At 39.9% G+C, this 16608-nt stretch overlaps 4 protein-coding genes across 4 annotated transcripts; all 4 read right to left on the bottom strand.

Moving 5' to 3' along the window:
• Positions 1–2660: 2660 nt before the first annotated feature.
• On the bottom strand, positions 2661–3035 carry LOC311241112 (histone H2B-like; the record flags this gene model as incomplete). Its single annotated transcript, XM_084329813.1, has 1 exon — positions 2661–3035. The coding sequence occupies one exon, from the start codon at positions 3033–3035 to the stop codon at positions 2661–2663; it is 375 nt and encodes a 124-aa protein (XP_084185939.1).
• Positions 3036–11305: 8270 nt separating this feature from the next.
• On the bottom strand, positions 11306–11662 carry LOC311240606 (histone H3.2-like; the record flags this gene model as incomplete). Its single annotated transcript, XM_084329180.1, has 1 exon — positions 11306–11662. The coding sequence occupies one exon, from the start codon at positions 11660–11662 to the stop codon at positions 11306–11308; it is 357 nt and encodes a 118-aa protein (XP_084185306.1).
• Positions 11663–12870: 1208 nt separating this feature from the next.
• Positions 12871–13254, bottom strand: LOC311240605 (histone H2A; the record flags this gene model as incomplete). Its single annotated transcript, XM_084329179.1, has 1 exon — positions 12871–13254. The coding sequence occupies one exon, from the start codon at positions 13252–13254 to the stop codon at positions 12871–12873; it is 384 nt and encodes a 127-aa protein (XP_084185305.1).
• A 1563-nt stretch (positions 13255–14817) lies between these two features.
• LOC311240604 (histone H4) lies at positions 14818–15129 on the bottom strand (the record flags this gene model as incomplete). Its single annotated transcript, XM_084329178.1, has 1 exon — positions 14818–15129. One exon carries the CDS (start codon positions 15127–15129, stop codon positions 14818–14820), a length of 312 nt encoding a protein of 103 aa, XP_084185304.1.
• Positions 15130–16608: the final 1479 nt, after the last annotated feature.

The following is a 16608-nucleotide window of genomic DNA, read 5'->3' as shown; positions in this document are numbered from 1 at the left end:
ACTACGCGACCAAGGTACCCATGTACATGTCAAAATACTTCCCAAAGGTCAGTGAATACCACGATCACAACACCAGAGGGAGCTCCACAAATCATGTAAAACCCAGATTCGGATCAAACAAGGGACTAAACACGTTTCGCAATTATGCCACATCAATGTGGAACGCCCTGCCTAAAGCTGTAAAGGAATGTGAATCACTACCCACCTTCAAAAACACTCTCAAAAAACACCTACGTGAGACTGCAATTCGAAACTGGCCCCTACAAATGTCCTAACCTAGTTGTACAGTAAATGACCAAGTAAGGCTTTGTCAATTCCAATGTACAGTGTAAAATGTGTGTGTGGGCCTTCCCAACCCCCCCCCCCCCCCCCCCCCCACCTCCAATGTACAGCCCTCACCCAACCCACCCAACCCCACCCCACCCAACCAACCTCCTCCAATGTACAGTTTCTATGCCAAATGTATATACACTCCTTTTCTGGACACTTTTGTATCACAAACAGTACTGTATTTGCAAATCTGATATGTCATAAATGTATAGATGTAGCAGTACTGTCTATCTGTATGTCATGTATGTCATATATGTTATGATGAATTGAAAATGGGGGACCCTGATGTAAACAAGTCGAAAGTCTTTCTCTGGTCTGCATCCCCTTAACAATTGTATGTATTGAGCTGTACTGTACCCATTCTGCAATCTGTTAATAAACTTTTCAATCAATCAATCAATCTAACAGCCCTACGCCTGCACATTATGTACATGTAGACACACACATACCCATAGTTACTTTTATTTTTACTTTATTGTATTTTTAGTGACAGGAATATTAGTAGCCTATCAAATCGGTTGTAAGAGTATATGGTTTCTCACTGCTTGTGAATTGAGTGCATATTTAATATATAGTGTTATGTAATGTATATTGTACTATGTATGATTTCATTATGTTTAGGAATGTGGTATCATGTAATATGTTTGATAGAAAGTATATGGTCACTTTCTGATTTTTAATTCCACTTGGTTGCTTGTCTGAACATGTCTTATCTGTAACATGTTTATATGTTATGTGTGGACCCCAGGAAGGGTAGCTGATGTTTTGCATCAGCTAATGGGGATCATAATAAAATCATACTGTAAGAAAGAAGAACACAAACAGTCCATGCAAGGCCTCTATTGTTAGTGTCTATTGGTGTAGTACATGTTGATACATTCTGAAGAAATGTTTCAAGGAATGAAACATACTATGTTTCTAGTCTACTACCTGTACCATAGTGGGGCATTGGTTTATACACATGGCCCATGGTGAGACCCAGTCCTGTGTAAATGTTGGTGTCATCTGTTTAGTAACCAAAACAAGAGGAAACCATCGGCTCAACTCAGCATCATCAGAAAACATCTCTTACAAAAATGTATCCTGGCATTCCTATGATAAAAAATTATGCCATGTACCATTGATATCATGGTTTTAAAATGGACTGTACCATGTTATTAATGGTTCCATTACATTTACTATGGCTGTACCATTTATATAATGACTGGTACCATGGTTAAAAAAAAAAGAGAGAGCACCTTGTGAAACACAAAAGAAACGATTGAGCTGCTGATCAGTTTGATCAAAAGTGTCCTTATTGGTAAATATACTGCTCAGAAAAGTTAGGCCCAAATCTGTGATTTTATGTTGTATGACACACACATCTAGAGAAAATGTGACTAGATTTGAAGCATTAACATTACGAGTGGAAAGAGTGGAGAGAGCATGGTGTGGTGTATCAGTGCATTTGTTGAAGTCCAAACCATAGGGGATGCCTGATGAGCAGAGTACCATTTCAGCCAGATGTGGAGGCTGCATATCCTGCGAAACATGGAGGGAGAGGGGACCGGCGATGATCAGTATTGCTGAAGTCATATTTTAGACTTCCGATTGCTGGCGTTTCAAGTTTCAAGTTTCTCAAGTTTCTTTAATAGTTGTCATACAGAAGTACAGAATACTTTTATACAAAATGATTCTTACTGTTAAGCTCCAGAGACTGTGCAAGACAAGATAAGTATGATAACAATGTTATAAAAGCGTATTGTTGTTGTAATAATGTATATAACATTTAACTTAGGTATGGGGTGGTTCATCTTTTTCTTTATAATTATATGAGCCTGGAATGTATTATTTTTCGAATAGCATTTCCACTTTGAAAATGCTAAAATAAACATTATCCATGTGTATTATAAAGACCAATAATGTATTATTGATCAAGGTTCTAATACAGCAGATGATATATTCATTTACTGTATAATTGTGATGTACAAGCTATAATTCTATCCAATCTAGCTACTCGTCAACAACCTAAAAATCACAGGATTTTGACTGATATATAATTTGCAACTTAATAGCCATCCAAACTAATACAGTTGCTAGTCATTTATTAATCAATAAGTAAGATATACAATTCCATCTCCCGACAGACACCCCTACCATGATAATATCTGTACAAACTAAATGTAGGACATTTTAAAATAGAGAATTTTAAAAAGGAAATAGCCGGCACTCCATAACCACTTTGATGAACAGCGCGACCATGAGAATAATAATAGGAATAACTCTCTCATGACAGAGTGGATGGCTCTTAAAAGAGCCTTTGGGTTAATCTTCAGTGAACAGCGTAGTTTTTACTTGGAGCTAGTGTACTTGGTCACAGCCTTGGTCCCCTCAGAGACAGCGTGCTTCGCCAGCTCACCGGGGAGCAGCAGACGCACAGCGGTCTGGATCTCCCTGGAGGTGATAGTGCGGCGCTTGTTGTAGAGAGCCAATTTCGAGGCTTCTCCAGCGATGCGCTCGAAGATGTCGTTAACGAAGGAGTTCATGATCCCCATGGCCTTGGAGGAAACGCCGGTGTCGGGATGAACCTGCTTCAGAACTTTGTAAATATAAATGGCATAACTCTCCTTCCTGGACTTTCTGCGCTTCTTGCCACCCTTTGCAGTTGTCTTGGTGACGGCTTTCTTGGAGCCCTTCTTGGGCGCTGGCTTGGCTGGTTCAGGCATATTCGACGGCTTATCAGAATCGAATGGTGACGGTTGCTTACGTTTCCTGCCTTATTTATAGGAGGTCGATGCAAATAATACTGCGTGGCTTCTACGATACGATTGGTTGGGCGTGGCGCACGTGTGTAAAGCTAATAGAACATGCATCTCTCTCATCATGGGTAAAAAGGGAATGATAAGACAATGTAAACATTGACAATATTTTGGTTTATTATTTGGCAGTGCTGGGAAAAGTATTGACCAAAAGTCCAAATACACTAATAGAATAGTACTGCAAAAAGTCCTCAATTTTAAGTATTTCTCATTTAAATAGTTTCTAATCAAGTAAAAGTATACATACAAGTATTAAAGTATCCTAGACCTACACTATATATATAATCAAAAGTAAAGATATTTGTTCAATAAAAGTAAACATGTGCTTAAGACTCTATATTGATCCAGGTCAACTAACTGGAGACTAGTTTAAACTAGTCTCAACATTGTAACCACCATGTTATAAACAGATGATTGATGTTTGTGCTGTCATGAACACAACTCCCCAATGTTAGCCTCCTCTCTCCATTGACTTCCATGGTGAAATTGAACACGGAAAAGTCACTGCAATTGCACTTAGTCAAGAAGGCAAATCAAAAACTATTTGTTTACACTAGCAAAGTCTCACCATCAATGTTTCAAATACATATCTACATTTTTCTTTCAACAATATCTTTCTGTCTCCCAATCTGGTCCCTCACAACAAAGGCCATTACAGAACCCATAGCAAGACTTTACAATAGCGCTTATACAATTCATGGTAAATGTCCACCCTGTACTCACCACTGAACTGCACTCTCACACTCCTCTGCTACAACTTTTCAGAACTACACAAAAAATCTAGCCACTAAATTATATTTTATGTTCAGAAATAACTCTTCCCCAACACTCACAGCTTTACTCCCAAGACACAATACAAGTCAAGAACACATCACCAGATCAATCTCACATGCACTCATTCCAGTACCGGCTTACAAAAATAACAATGGAATAAGATCATTTTTCCACACAAACACTAACATTTGGAACGAGATCCCATTCCACATCAGAGCAATAACCTCCATCTCACAATTTCAAACAGGCCTACAAACAGCATCTGATGTGTTTGCCTGTGTGCCCTCCCATAAAAGTGATTGTTGTTAACATGTAGGCCTGCCGCGATAAGCAATAAATCGATTAATCTGCGCGATAATTAAAATGAATGCAATGATTTTGACGGGCGCGATTAATTGCTATTTGCGCGTTTGTTTTAATGAGGCGGAACCAGTACCTCTCGTCAGTCACTCTCCGTGTGGGGGGCCGCTGGCCTTACTACCGAGTACAGCACGGGAGCTCTGTGGGGCAGTAGCAACGCCACATAGCTTAACTACATTTCTCAATAGTGTTGCTCCTTTTAACCAAGTAGCGTTCTTTGTAGTGTAACGTTAGCTATTTTTAGACCCAAGTAGTTACTCGCTACTGCCCGGAGAAACTGGACTGCTAAATAAAGATTAAAGATCTAGCGTTGATGCTCATTCAATGCTAACAACATTAGCTAAATAGCTAACAAAAGAAATACAACGTATAGCATAGCTACAACACAGAATAACGTTAATACAATTACATGCATCATTGTTTACAATGAACGGGTGGGGCTAGTCAAAGGACTGGACACAGGGACAAGTTAAACATGAATCAATTTATTATAACAGGTAATCGAGTTGCGCTCCCGTGCCTACGCACCACAGGGCTATTCTATTCTATACGGCTTTGACGCTTCCTCCTCATCGTTGATTGCCTGTAGTAGCTGCATCTAACGTTAGTAGCTAACGTTAAAACTAACCTAAAGTTAGTTGTTCACCAACAATCTCAACATTTGTTTTATCATTAGCTCAAAAACACAGAACCGGACAAGACAAGTTGGCCGCTCAATACGTTCTGCTAGGATAATAACAACAATACTTCCGCTCCGGACCGGTGGGTGGGTTTCAAAATAAAAGTCTAAAACACCGGAAAATATGTTTATTTTGTACAGCGTTTTCCTCATACTTTATTAACATTTTGTACATGGTACCGCAAGGTACATTAATAATACATGTACATGTTAAAAGGATGACACAAAAAGCAAGACAGAGGGCTTGTTTCCAGTTTCAGTTTGTTTTATAATAAACAATCAAAATGAGCATTCTTTTATTTAGGATATTTAAAATGTCTTCCAATGTTAAATAAAAGGTTATTGCACTTTGAAACGGTGTCCTTGCATTATTATGCTATTATCATTATATTAGTGAATTTGTAAAAGAAAATTGAGAACTTTTGGGAAATAAATTTCTCAAAAAAGAAATTCTCTAAACGGTCGCAATAATATCGCTTATCGCGATATTTTCGGGGGCAATTAATCGCCCAGCAAAATGTGTTATCGTGGCAGGCCTATTAACATGTATCTATGTCTATCTACCCTCTGTACAGCACTTTGGTTGACACATGTTAAACGTGCTATATAAATAAATCTGATTGATTGATTGATTGATTGATAGAACACATCTGTAATCATTGATCTGACTCTTTCATATAGGTCTTAATCTGGTTGATACTGTCGATTTGTATTGACTGCTATGACTGTATGTTTGTCCTTGCTGTCCACAATGACTATAATGCAATGTCTTTGTCAGGATTATATGATTGTATGTAGTGCAACTGCCTATTTGTTTACTATTTAAATTATTGTTTCATGTGCTGCAGAACAGGAACCTGTTGAAAAACTGTTTGTAACTGAGTCAGGACAGTTTAAATGTACATTGTGAAATGTCTCTTTTTTTTACCATTTCCTGTATAAATAAAGTAAAATAAAAAAATATTAAATCGTATGTGAATTTACCTCAAAACTATTTAAATACCTTTAATTGTCCACATACAAACATACTCTTATTCTAAATTTGGAATGTAAGAGATGGTCTTGTCACTATAGTCTTACATGTGAAGTGTTGATTAAAAATATATAATATATAAACTGTATGTTAGCAATGTACAATAACACTGTACACACCGTATACACTGTTTTTGGACTATATTACTCGTAAAACGTATGTGTTAACAATACCGACCAGGTATTAGTGCCTCGCAAAGTGCAGATATGAAGTTTTCCCCTTTTTTTATGCATTTAGGAGGTTTTGTTTTTCATCAACGATAAAGTTCTCTCCACGTTTGATATATTGGCCATTCAGACTGTAATTGTGATGGGGAATATGCTTATATTTTTGGTATCATAACCGATTAGGCCAACAATGACTTGTGTTAATTAAGCAATATCACAGCTATATTTATATTTCGGCCCTGCGTCTTGCCGACAGCCCTGTGATATAATAACAGCATGTCACGAAGTGAGCTATTACTTTTATAAAACGGTTACCAAGTAGCCTAATATGAAAGTAAGATTTACACATAAATGTATTAATACATAAATGTTCAAAATAGAATTGACTTTGATTTACATTCATCTGTATGCTGCCATTTATGAGGTTTACCAGAGTGGAGATATGTGAGAAGAAACCAAAGTATTCATGAATTCAAGGCATCACAGTATGAGTTGATATGCAAGTTATACTTTTTGGGTTAAGTTCTCATTCTCATTTAGCCTGTAGAGGGCAGAAGAGTTTCAGCCATGAGTTTGTTCTGCTTTACTCTCTTCTTGACACAGGGCTTTCATCGAATTACATTCCAAAACTCTGTTGTACTCCCCAAGATGTTATAGACTAGGCATAATTTCAGAAAATGTGCTTGTATAAAGTGCTGAAGGCATTTCGTGTTTATTTTTGGTACACAACATTTCTAGGGGTATTAAGGGGTGCTGAATCCAAATCTGCTGTATACCAAGCTCAAAAATGTCAAATAAGGCCTCAAATTGAGAAATCCAACATGGCCGCCAGCACCAGGCCCTCTCTCCACAAAAACAGGTGCTAAACCCACAGTTTTTATTCTACTGACATGAAAGTTTGCACAGAACATCTGCACCTATGGAGGAAGAAATTAGGAATATAGCTGGGGTGCAACCATGAGTAACAGGGTGTTTTTGACTGTCTAACTGTAATCTTTGTATAGGTGAGGATACAAAAAATGACATTTCTTCAGTGTTTGCAGGAATACTACAGCAATTTGGTAATAACTGTACAGTGTTCGACACCAACATTAGAATCCCCCAAGTCTTAGCTTTCTTCAGGTACCAAGTTTATGCAAGTAGCTCTTATAAATCTGGATAGATAAGCATTTTAATGTAAACATGCTGTTTTAGGCGAATTTTCAAAAAATAAATGGTGGGGCTTAATGAGTTAAGTGTGACTACACAAGGTACAAACCTGAATTAAATGTGCTTTTGTAAGTTTTCTTACATACATCAACAAGGACGTAGTCACACCGGAGATTCAAGAATCCATACTTGGCGCAGAACACCTTGGACAGGCACAACTGAACATGTTTGTGGACAAACGTTTGTGTGAACCTCCAGATAGTGACCAGCACCTGAACCTGAAATCACCCATTCGAAAGAACAAAGCCAAAGACATTTGCCTCTTTGTATGAAGTTGTGCAACTTTCCAAGAACAAGCAAAACACCATCAAAGTGGACAGGCAGATTCTACAAATGCTCATCACAGCTTACAGAGCAGGTCGTAAGGTAGACCTTGACAATATCCTCCAGCATGAGCTCATGCCCATCCCGCCATCTCTGGCCACAACTAACGGGAGTCTACATTCCACCAACAAGTCTGTGTTCGCAAATATACTGACGAAACAAGTTAAAACCCCTGCAGATCTTACCCTTCAGGGACCCAGCTGCCTGGTCATTGATGGCCAAGCTCTGGTAATGGCACTCGGAAAGCCACCTGACACTACAACATTTGGTGACTATGCCAACAAGTTCACTGACACCGTGTTGAAGATGGGAGCAAAATACCAGAGAGTAGATGTCGTCTTTGACAGATACCATGACCAATCCATCAAAACAGGCACAAGGGTGAAACGCAAACAGCGCCACAGGCCAGTACGTCGTGAAATCACAAACAAGTCTGTTCCACTTCCTGCCTATTGGTCGAGCTTCATGGCCCTTGAAGACAACAAATCAGATATCGCTCAACTACTCTCAAACCACCTGATAGAGCACAGCCCGGATGATGAACCTGTAGTTGTAGTATCAGAGAGGTTTGCTGAAGGGACAACTGTCAAGTCAACAGATCCAGATCTTGAAGTCTCCTCTCTGAGTGCTGACCATGAGGAAGCTGATACACGTCTGATTTTCTCATCCAGGCTCCAGTGGAAACAATCGTTGTGTCAGCGCGTGACACAGATGTGCTGCTTCTACTCTTGGCTCACTATGACAGAATCCGATGTACGCATCTCTACATGAAAGCTGGGACATCGAAGGATCCAAAATATTTTCCAGTACATGACATTAGAAAGCTACTATCTGATGATCAACTGGACACAATCCTTGCCTTCCATGCCCTCACCGGATGTGACAGTGTGTCCCAGTTCAGTGGTCACGGAAAGAAAACAGCCTGGCAGGTGTTCAAGCACCATCACACTGATCTTGCTGGCCTTGGGAAGGGCCCTTTCACAGAAGATCTTGTGACATCAACAGAGAGATTCATCTGCAAGATCTATGGTGTGCCTGAGTTATTCTGCAAAGGCCATCCACAAGAGACTCTGCCACCAACCTCGGATGCTACATCTGTTCCTCCCTCCCCATCAACCTGGACCCCCTGCAATTTGCATACCGCCCCAACAGGTCCACGGAGGACGCCATAGCCCATGTGCTGCACACAGCAGCATCACACCTGGACAAGAGGCAGGGGAACTATGTGAGAATGCTATTCATCGACTACAGCTCAGCATTCAATACCATAGTCCCCTCCAAACTCATAGCCAAGCTCAGGGACCCGGGCTTGAACTATGACCTCTGCCAGTGGGTCTTGGACTTCCTGACGGGCAGACCCCAGGTGGTGAGAGCAGGCAACTGCACCTCCTCATCCATCACTCTCAACATAGGGGCCCCCCAGGGCTGTGTCCTGACTGAGTCCCCTCCTCCACTCCCTGTATACTACACACATGACTGTGTGGCACAGCGGAACAACAACACAATCATAAAATTTGCTGACGACACAGTAGTGGTGGGCCTGATCTCTGCAAACGACGAGAGGGCCTACCTGGAAGAGGTTAAGGTTCTAGTGGGATGGTGTCAAGAGAACAGCCTCTCCCTGAACGTCAGCAAAACAAAGGAAATGATTGTGGACTTTAGGAGGTCGGGGTCAGGGACTACAGCCCCCTCAGCATCGACGGGGCACCGGTTGAGAGAGTGAACAGTTTTAAGTACCTCGGAGTCCACATATCCGAGGACTTGACATGGACCACACACATTGACAGTGTTATCAAGAAGGCACGACAACGCCTCTACTTCCTTAGGTGCTTAAGGAAGTTCAACGTGAGTCAGAAGATCCTCAAGAACTTCCACTCATGCACAATAGAAAGCATCCTGACTGGCAATATCACCTCCTGGTTTGGGAACTTGGGCACTGCACAAGACCGCAGCAGACTACAGAGAGTGGCCCGTTCAGCCGAACGCACAATTGAAGGTGGGCTTCCCACTCTCCAAGACATTTACAACAAGCGTTGCATGGGCAAGGCTAAGAGAATAATCAAAGACTCCAGCCACTCAAACAACTGCCTCTTTGAACTGCTGCGGTCAGGCAAGCGATACCGGAGTCTCATGGCAAGCACAGAGAGACTCAGAAGGAGCTTCTATCCCCAGACCATCAGGATGCTCAATGAATGAACAATGAACAATAGGCAAACCATCAACACACCCACAGCGCACATACACTCACTTAAATAAACAACACACTGTAGCACCCACTTTACCACTTTAGACACACTTTACACTTTATATTTATATTATTGGTAAGGAAATTGCACATCATTCTCATTCCTTATTGCACCTCACCACTACAAGGTGGCACCACAAGCTAAGCTATACTTCACCATTCTTGTACCAGCTGTACTGTATATATAGATACACTGAACAATTTTGTTGTTTACACTTGTTTACGTACTTGACTTTCTATTTTATACTTATTATACTTATTTTATACTATCTTGTTATTATCTAGCACACTCTCAGGAGCAACACAGAAAGAAACATTTTATGCAAAGTATTCTGTATGACAACTAATAAAGAAACTTGAACATTCACTTATATTGATATGGTAAAATAATATTTTTATTTTATTATATTATATTATAATCTATTCTATTCTATTCAGGAAAAGTGGCATTGGATGAATCATGCAACTGCAAGACACCTGCGACACCTGCCTGAATACGATTGATGACTGACAATAAATTACTATACCTAAGCTACTGTACGCATATTAAGGGTTATCTAATTTGCATAAATGGCATGTTGATTAAAAGAATTCAAGAGAAAAGAGTTTGATGAATAAATCCATGGCCTGGGATCATCCTGCTTTTCTTTCTTATTTGGTTGATGAGTTATGCATCAATAACAACCACAGTTTCTGCTATAAATATGAGTTTCAAGCAACATTTTCACAACTGATCTAAAATCAGGATATGATTTTAAATTCCTCATGTATGCAAACATAAAAACACATTTCATTCATGTTTCTACCTTGTTTAGTAAAAAAGATATGCACTTAAATAGATTTCAGCCTGGCGTTGGCGGCCATGTTGGATTTCTCAATTTTGAGGCCTTATTTGACATTTTTGAGCTTGGTATACAACAGATTTGGATTCAGCACCCCTTAATACCCCTAGAAATGTTGTGTACCAAAAATAAACACGAAATGGCTTCAGGGTTATGATTTTCTGAAAATTGACCCTGTCTATTATTTTATATTTTAGAACTCGAGGGATGATGATTATCAACCGATTTAGTCTAGTTCTACATGTGCCATTTAGGAGTTATATACTCACAACAACTATAGTGAGGGCATGCATGTACTTTGTACACCAACTCATTGTATTACACTGATACAGGAATTAGATCACCATGTATTGGTCCCTTTAAAATAAATACACTAAAACCGCATACACATTGAATAACTAAACGATGAGACTTGTTTAAAAAAATAAAATATTAAAGAATGAGTTATATATATAATACACAGTTGAATAAGGAATATACTTTCATAGTTATTGAGGTGGCTCTTAAAAGAGCCTTTTGGTAGTGAATATACGAGGAGTCTTATTTAAGCGCGCTCTCCACGGATGCGGCGGGCCAGCTGGATGTCTTTGGGCATGATGGTCACCCTCTTGGCGTGGATCGCGCACAGGTTGGTGTCCTCAAACAGACCGACCAGATAAGCCTCACTAGCCTCCTGAAGAGCCATGATGGCGGAACTCTGGAAGCGCAGGTCGGTCTTGAAGTCCTGCGCGATTTCTCTCACCAGGCGCTGGAAAGGCAACTTGCGGATCAGCAGTTCGGTGGACTTCTGATAACGACGGATCTCTCTCAGAGCCACGGTACCGGGCCTGTAACGATGGGGCTTCTTAACACCACCAGTAGCCGGGGCGCTTTTACGAGCAGCCTTGGTAGCAAGTTGCATCCTAGGAGCTTTTCCTCCAGTGGATTTACGAGCAGTCTGCTTGGTTTTGGCATTGTGCTACTAGTTCAGTTAATTCTTTCTAAGATAGAAGGAAATAATGTAACACAATACTACAAAACATGGCTTTATATTGTCGGTTCAGTGGGGGCGCGTCTTATGCTGATTGGTCTATATCTGTGTCCCCGTTATCATTTCCTTTCCAACGCCTAAATCGCCGTCTATCATTGGTGGAAAGGTATATGAAAAGTCCGCCAAAATGTAAACCCAACCTCCTCTCCGTCCGTCTCTGATTGGGTGATGATGATGCACAAAAGATATTTGACCAATAAGAATGAGCCTTGCACGAACGTTAGTGGGGAATAGAACCTAGATTAAACTCACAAGCAGGTTTTATCATCTGGATAATCATAATATTCAAATGATGATGTGATGAACACATATTATGCAGGTGCATTATTAGGATCTGAATAGTGACATCGACGTCATCACATATCTCTATACCTTGTTTATTAATTAAATCGTGTTAATTTCCGGGACATAATTTGAAAACAATGAAAGAGATTCAGTTAAAAACAGAAGGACATTCTAATTATATGGCTGTGAACCACTTCTCCACTAGAAGTTAGCACAATTAAATAATGTATTATGATAATATTCTGGGTTCACTCTCTCCTCTGGTATCTCCACACCAGTTATGGAATTCTGGACTAAATCATATCCAATACATATATTCTCATATGTGGGTTCCTGGGACAACAAAAGGTGGTTCCTGGTCTATTTTAGTATCAATGAGGGTTTTTTTACTAACGCAATGCTGTTTTAGATTAGATTCAAATGTAGCCATTATAATACAGCACAACTAAAATGTTTGGCATCCAACAAGAGTAGTGCAATAGCGATATGAAATGATAGCGATATTTAATGAAGTGATACACAGGGTATAACATTATATACATGGTATTATGAATTGTATGATATATTAGACTTAGGTATAGAATTGTGCATTGTTCAAAGCGACTAACTAGTGACTATACCAAGATTATTCAGTAAGGTGATTTGTTGCTCCAAGGTGGAAATTGTAGGTGTGAAGACAGTACATTTAAATAGTCATAATAGGCATTGTTATAGATAGAAGTATTGCTTTCTCTGTAATATGTGGGTGGCTCTGAAAAGAGCCTTTGTGGAGTTTGTCGAAGAGGCTAAATAATTTACTTCTTGGCAGCCTTCTCGGTCTTCTTGGGCAGAAGGACAGCCTGGATGTTGGGCAGCACACCACCCTGGGCGATGGTCACTCCTCCCAGGAGTTTGTTGAGCTCCTCGTCGTTACGCACGGCCAGTTGCAGATGACGGGGGATGATACGACTCTTCTTGTTGTCACGGGCAGCGTTTCCAGCCAACTCCAAGATCTCAGCGGTCAGATATTCCAGCACAGCGGCCAGATAAACCGGGGCACCGGCTCCAACACGATGAGCATAGTTGCCTTTACGCAGCAGTCTGTGGACACGACCCACGGGGAACTGAAGCCCGGCGCGAGAGGAGCGAGTCTTGGCCTTAGCTCTGGCCTTTCCTCCAGTCTTGCCTCTTCCAGACATGTTTATTATTCTCTTACGTTAAACGAGTTAGAAAATGAATGCAGTGAGTTGGAGAGTAACCTTTTATAGTCAGGCTTGTGTTTTCTCACCCAATCAGGGGAGATGTTTTGTTGGCGGTTTTTCCAAAAGACCAGTCCTCCAATAATCGTGTGAGATGTAGGCGGAGTAACGAACTCCCAGAGCTGAGACCAATCAGCAACGACTGCGCCTCCGCGTTAGTATGGCCAGAGTTTCGTCACACCAGCGTATTATTCTTGTTGAAGTGAAGACTAAAACGTAGTTTCTCATAATGGCAAGAACTAACTAACATAACTGATATAATAGTTATCGATTACACTGCTGACAAGTAATACATATGACCCTATGGTTAAAAATAAATACAATCCGAACTATCATGTTTGCTCCTTGTCTGGCGCCCATTTGGGTTAAGCCTGCATGCTTTCCCCATTTCCAAAATGGTTTCGTCAGTGTGGTCCGGTACTGTCCATGGTGCTGAAATAGGTTAGCGCCCTTTAGATTTCCAGTGCCTACAAGTAGCGAATCCACGCTTCCAAATAAAAGTGTTTATTTTATTTGTTCCTTTAGGGATTTATAATAAGGGCATTAATGTACTTTCTACACCAACTCATTGTATTACACTGATACAGGCATTAGATCACCATGTATTTGTCCCTTTAAAATAAATCAAATAAACTAAAACCGCGTAAACATTGTATAATAACTAAACTATGCGTTTTGTAAAAAAAATAAAAAAAGATTTCCAGTGCCTACAAGTAGCGAATCCACACTTCCAAACAAAATGTTTATTTTTTTTTGTTCCTTTAGGGATTTACATACCTGTATACTATATCTGTACATATTCCTTTCCTACTCTTACTCGTTACCCTTACCCTGCTTGCCAGTATGTACCATAGTGTCTTTATAGCTGATCACTGTACATATTAATACTACATCTATGTACAGTACATACATCTGCTTAGCACTATTACTCAGTTGTACTCATTTATATATTTTATAGCTAGTTTATTCACCTGTATACATAGCATATTACTATTGCATTTAACTGTTATATTTGCACTATAGTTTGATGCCTTCTTTACATTGTACTGTAATTGCATTGTATGATTTCAATAGATTTGAATCTAATATATTACTTACGTGTTGTACGAATAATCTTGAGGCATATCAATTTAATTGTAATTGTTCACATGTTCAGGAAGCCCTGCTGTGAGATGAGACTAATTGTACTGGTCACTGAAACGTCTTTCATGGTCGTCTTCTCACTATTAAAATCACCATAAGTTATTTAGTTTTACATTATATGTACACTGTAGTTAGATGGCAATTCCAATGCAGGAATAACCTAGCAACGTCAGGAACCGTAGGCATTGCATCAGTGACTGGATTAAATTAAATGCTAAAACAAATTCGGTGCTATGCCTGAGACAACTCAGTTTAATACTTTTCACAAATAAACGTATGTATAGTGTGCTCATTCAGTGATAAGGTGGGTGGCTCTGAAAAGAGCCTTTGGGTTTTGGATAGTTAGGGTTGAATGGAAGTCTAGCCGCCGAAGCCGTACAGAGTGCGTCCCTGTCTCTTCAGAGCATAGACCACATCCATGGCGGTCACGGTCTTTCTCTTGGCGTGTTCGGTGTAGGTGACGGCATCACGGATCACATTCTCCAGGAAGACCTTGAGAACACCACGAGTCTCCTCGTAGATGAGACCGGAGATACGCTTCACTCCGCCACGACGAGCGAGACGACGGATAGCGGGTTTGGTGATTCCCTGGATGTTATCACGAAGCACTTTGCGGTGACGCTTAGCACCCCCTTTACCAAGTCCCTTACCTCCCTTTCCTCTTCCACTCATTGTAACGTATGTAAGAAAACAAACGAATGTAGCAACTGGCCAACCGCCTGCTTCTTTAAACCCTCTCTGAGGACGTGGTTGAGACCAAGAAGCGCGCAGGGACAAATGTGGAGGGAGGGTTTGAGGTTTACGTCTGAACATGTTTTGAGGAAGTGTTGTTTTCCCAATACAATACATCATCCTGAGAACCAGGGGAAAAGTGTCGTCACTTGTATTATTATTTTTAAACATTTAACATATATATATATATATATATTTTTTTTTACTTAACTCTATTCATATTTTACAAGATGTGCACTGTAGTGCACAACCGGACTTCATTGATCGTAAAACAATAAGAATCATACGAATATTTTGGAATTATGAAAATTGCATCCACATTGTCTTTTAACTGGCCAAAAGTGTGTGTGTGACAACGAAGAAAAGAAAACTTCTAATTTGATTCTTCTGAATTGTTCCTGTAGCAGGCAGGCCCCTTTTCTGAAGTAGACCAGTGTTCCTCTGGGAACCGTGTCAGTCAAGTACATGACTGAATTACCACATATTCCCATCTGTTCATCTGTGTCATTCTTCCATGTTTGCTCTGATTAAAAACCTCAGATCCCTACATTTGGTTTTGGCCCATGAAGCTGTCTTTATCAACTTCATGTGGCTCAGTGCATTGCTATACTGAGATATATTGTTTGTATATGTGATATAAATGGATGCTTGTGTCTTGCTAGTGAAATATATTGTTTGTATGTGATATAAATGCATACTTGTGCGTTGCTACACTGAGATAGTCTCATGTATCTGCCATGACCGACTACCTTGTTGTTGTTGTCCTTACAGTATGCTATGCTGTAATTTGACCAGAACAAAGCTTATTTGTGGGTAGTGTACTAATATTTCATAACTGTCGTTTCAGAAAGCACTGAGCACACTACAGGTATAGTTCAGACCTCCTTCTTGAGTGTTATACAGAGACAAATATATAAATAAGATGAAGAGGGTGGGGTATGCTATTGACCTAAATAATATACATCTGTATTTTAGATTCGTTCACTGGAAGAAGACGTATCATCCCCGGTCACCTGCAGCTGGCTGTGCGTAATGAAGAGGAACTAAACTAACTCTGGCGTGTTGACCAAGAAGACTAATGACTAATTACATGCGCAACATTGACAAGACAAATTAACCAAACCGGTCTGAATACATGCAATTGTGCTTATGTACTGTTTCCATAAATGGGAAGAATGAATACTTAAAATCTTTATGTTGACGAGGAAATGTGTTGTTTTGTAATCCATTGTAACTAATGCATCGTTCTGCCGTGGTTTGATTTGATCAGTCGGCTAGACTGAAAGTTTAGCAATATATTGTAACTATATATAACTTTATATATAACTATATATATATAATTTTAGACAATAATTGTGATTCATATCATCCAGCCTTCCGGCTCATTGAAACAGTACCATAGCAGTCATTATGAGGTAA

The sequence above is a fragment of the Notolepis coatsorum genome, assembly GCF_963971535.1.
Source record: "Notolepis coatsorum genome assembly, chromosome: 14".
Classification (NCBI taxonomy): Eukaryota; Metazoa; Chordata; class Actinopteri; order Aulopiformes; family Paralepididae; genus Notolepis; species Notolepis coatsorum.
Note: the sequence above shows the minus strand (reverse complement) of the source record. Positions and strands in the feature narration are given on the sequence as shown.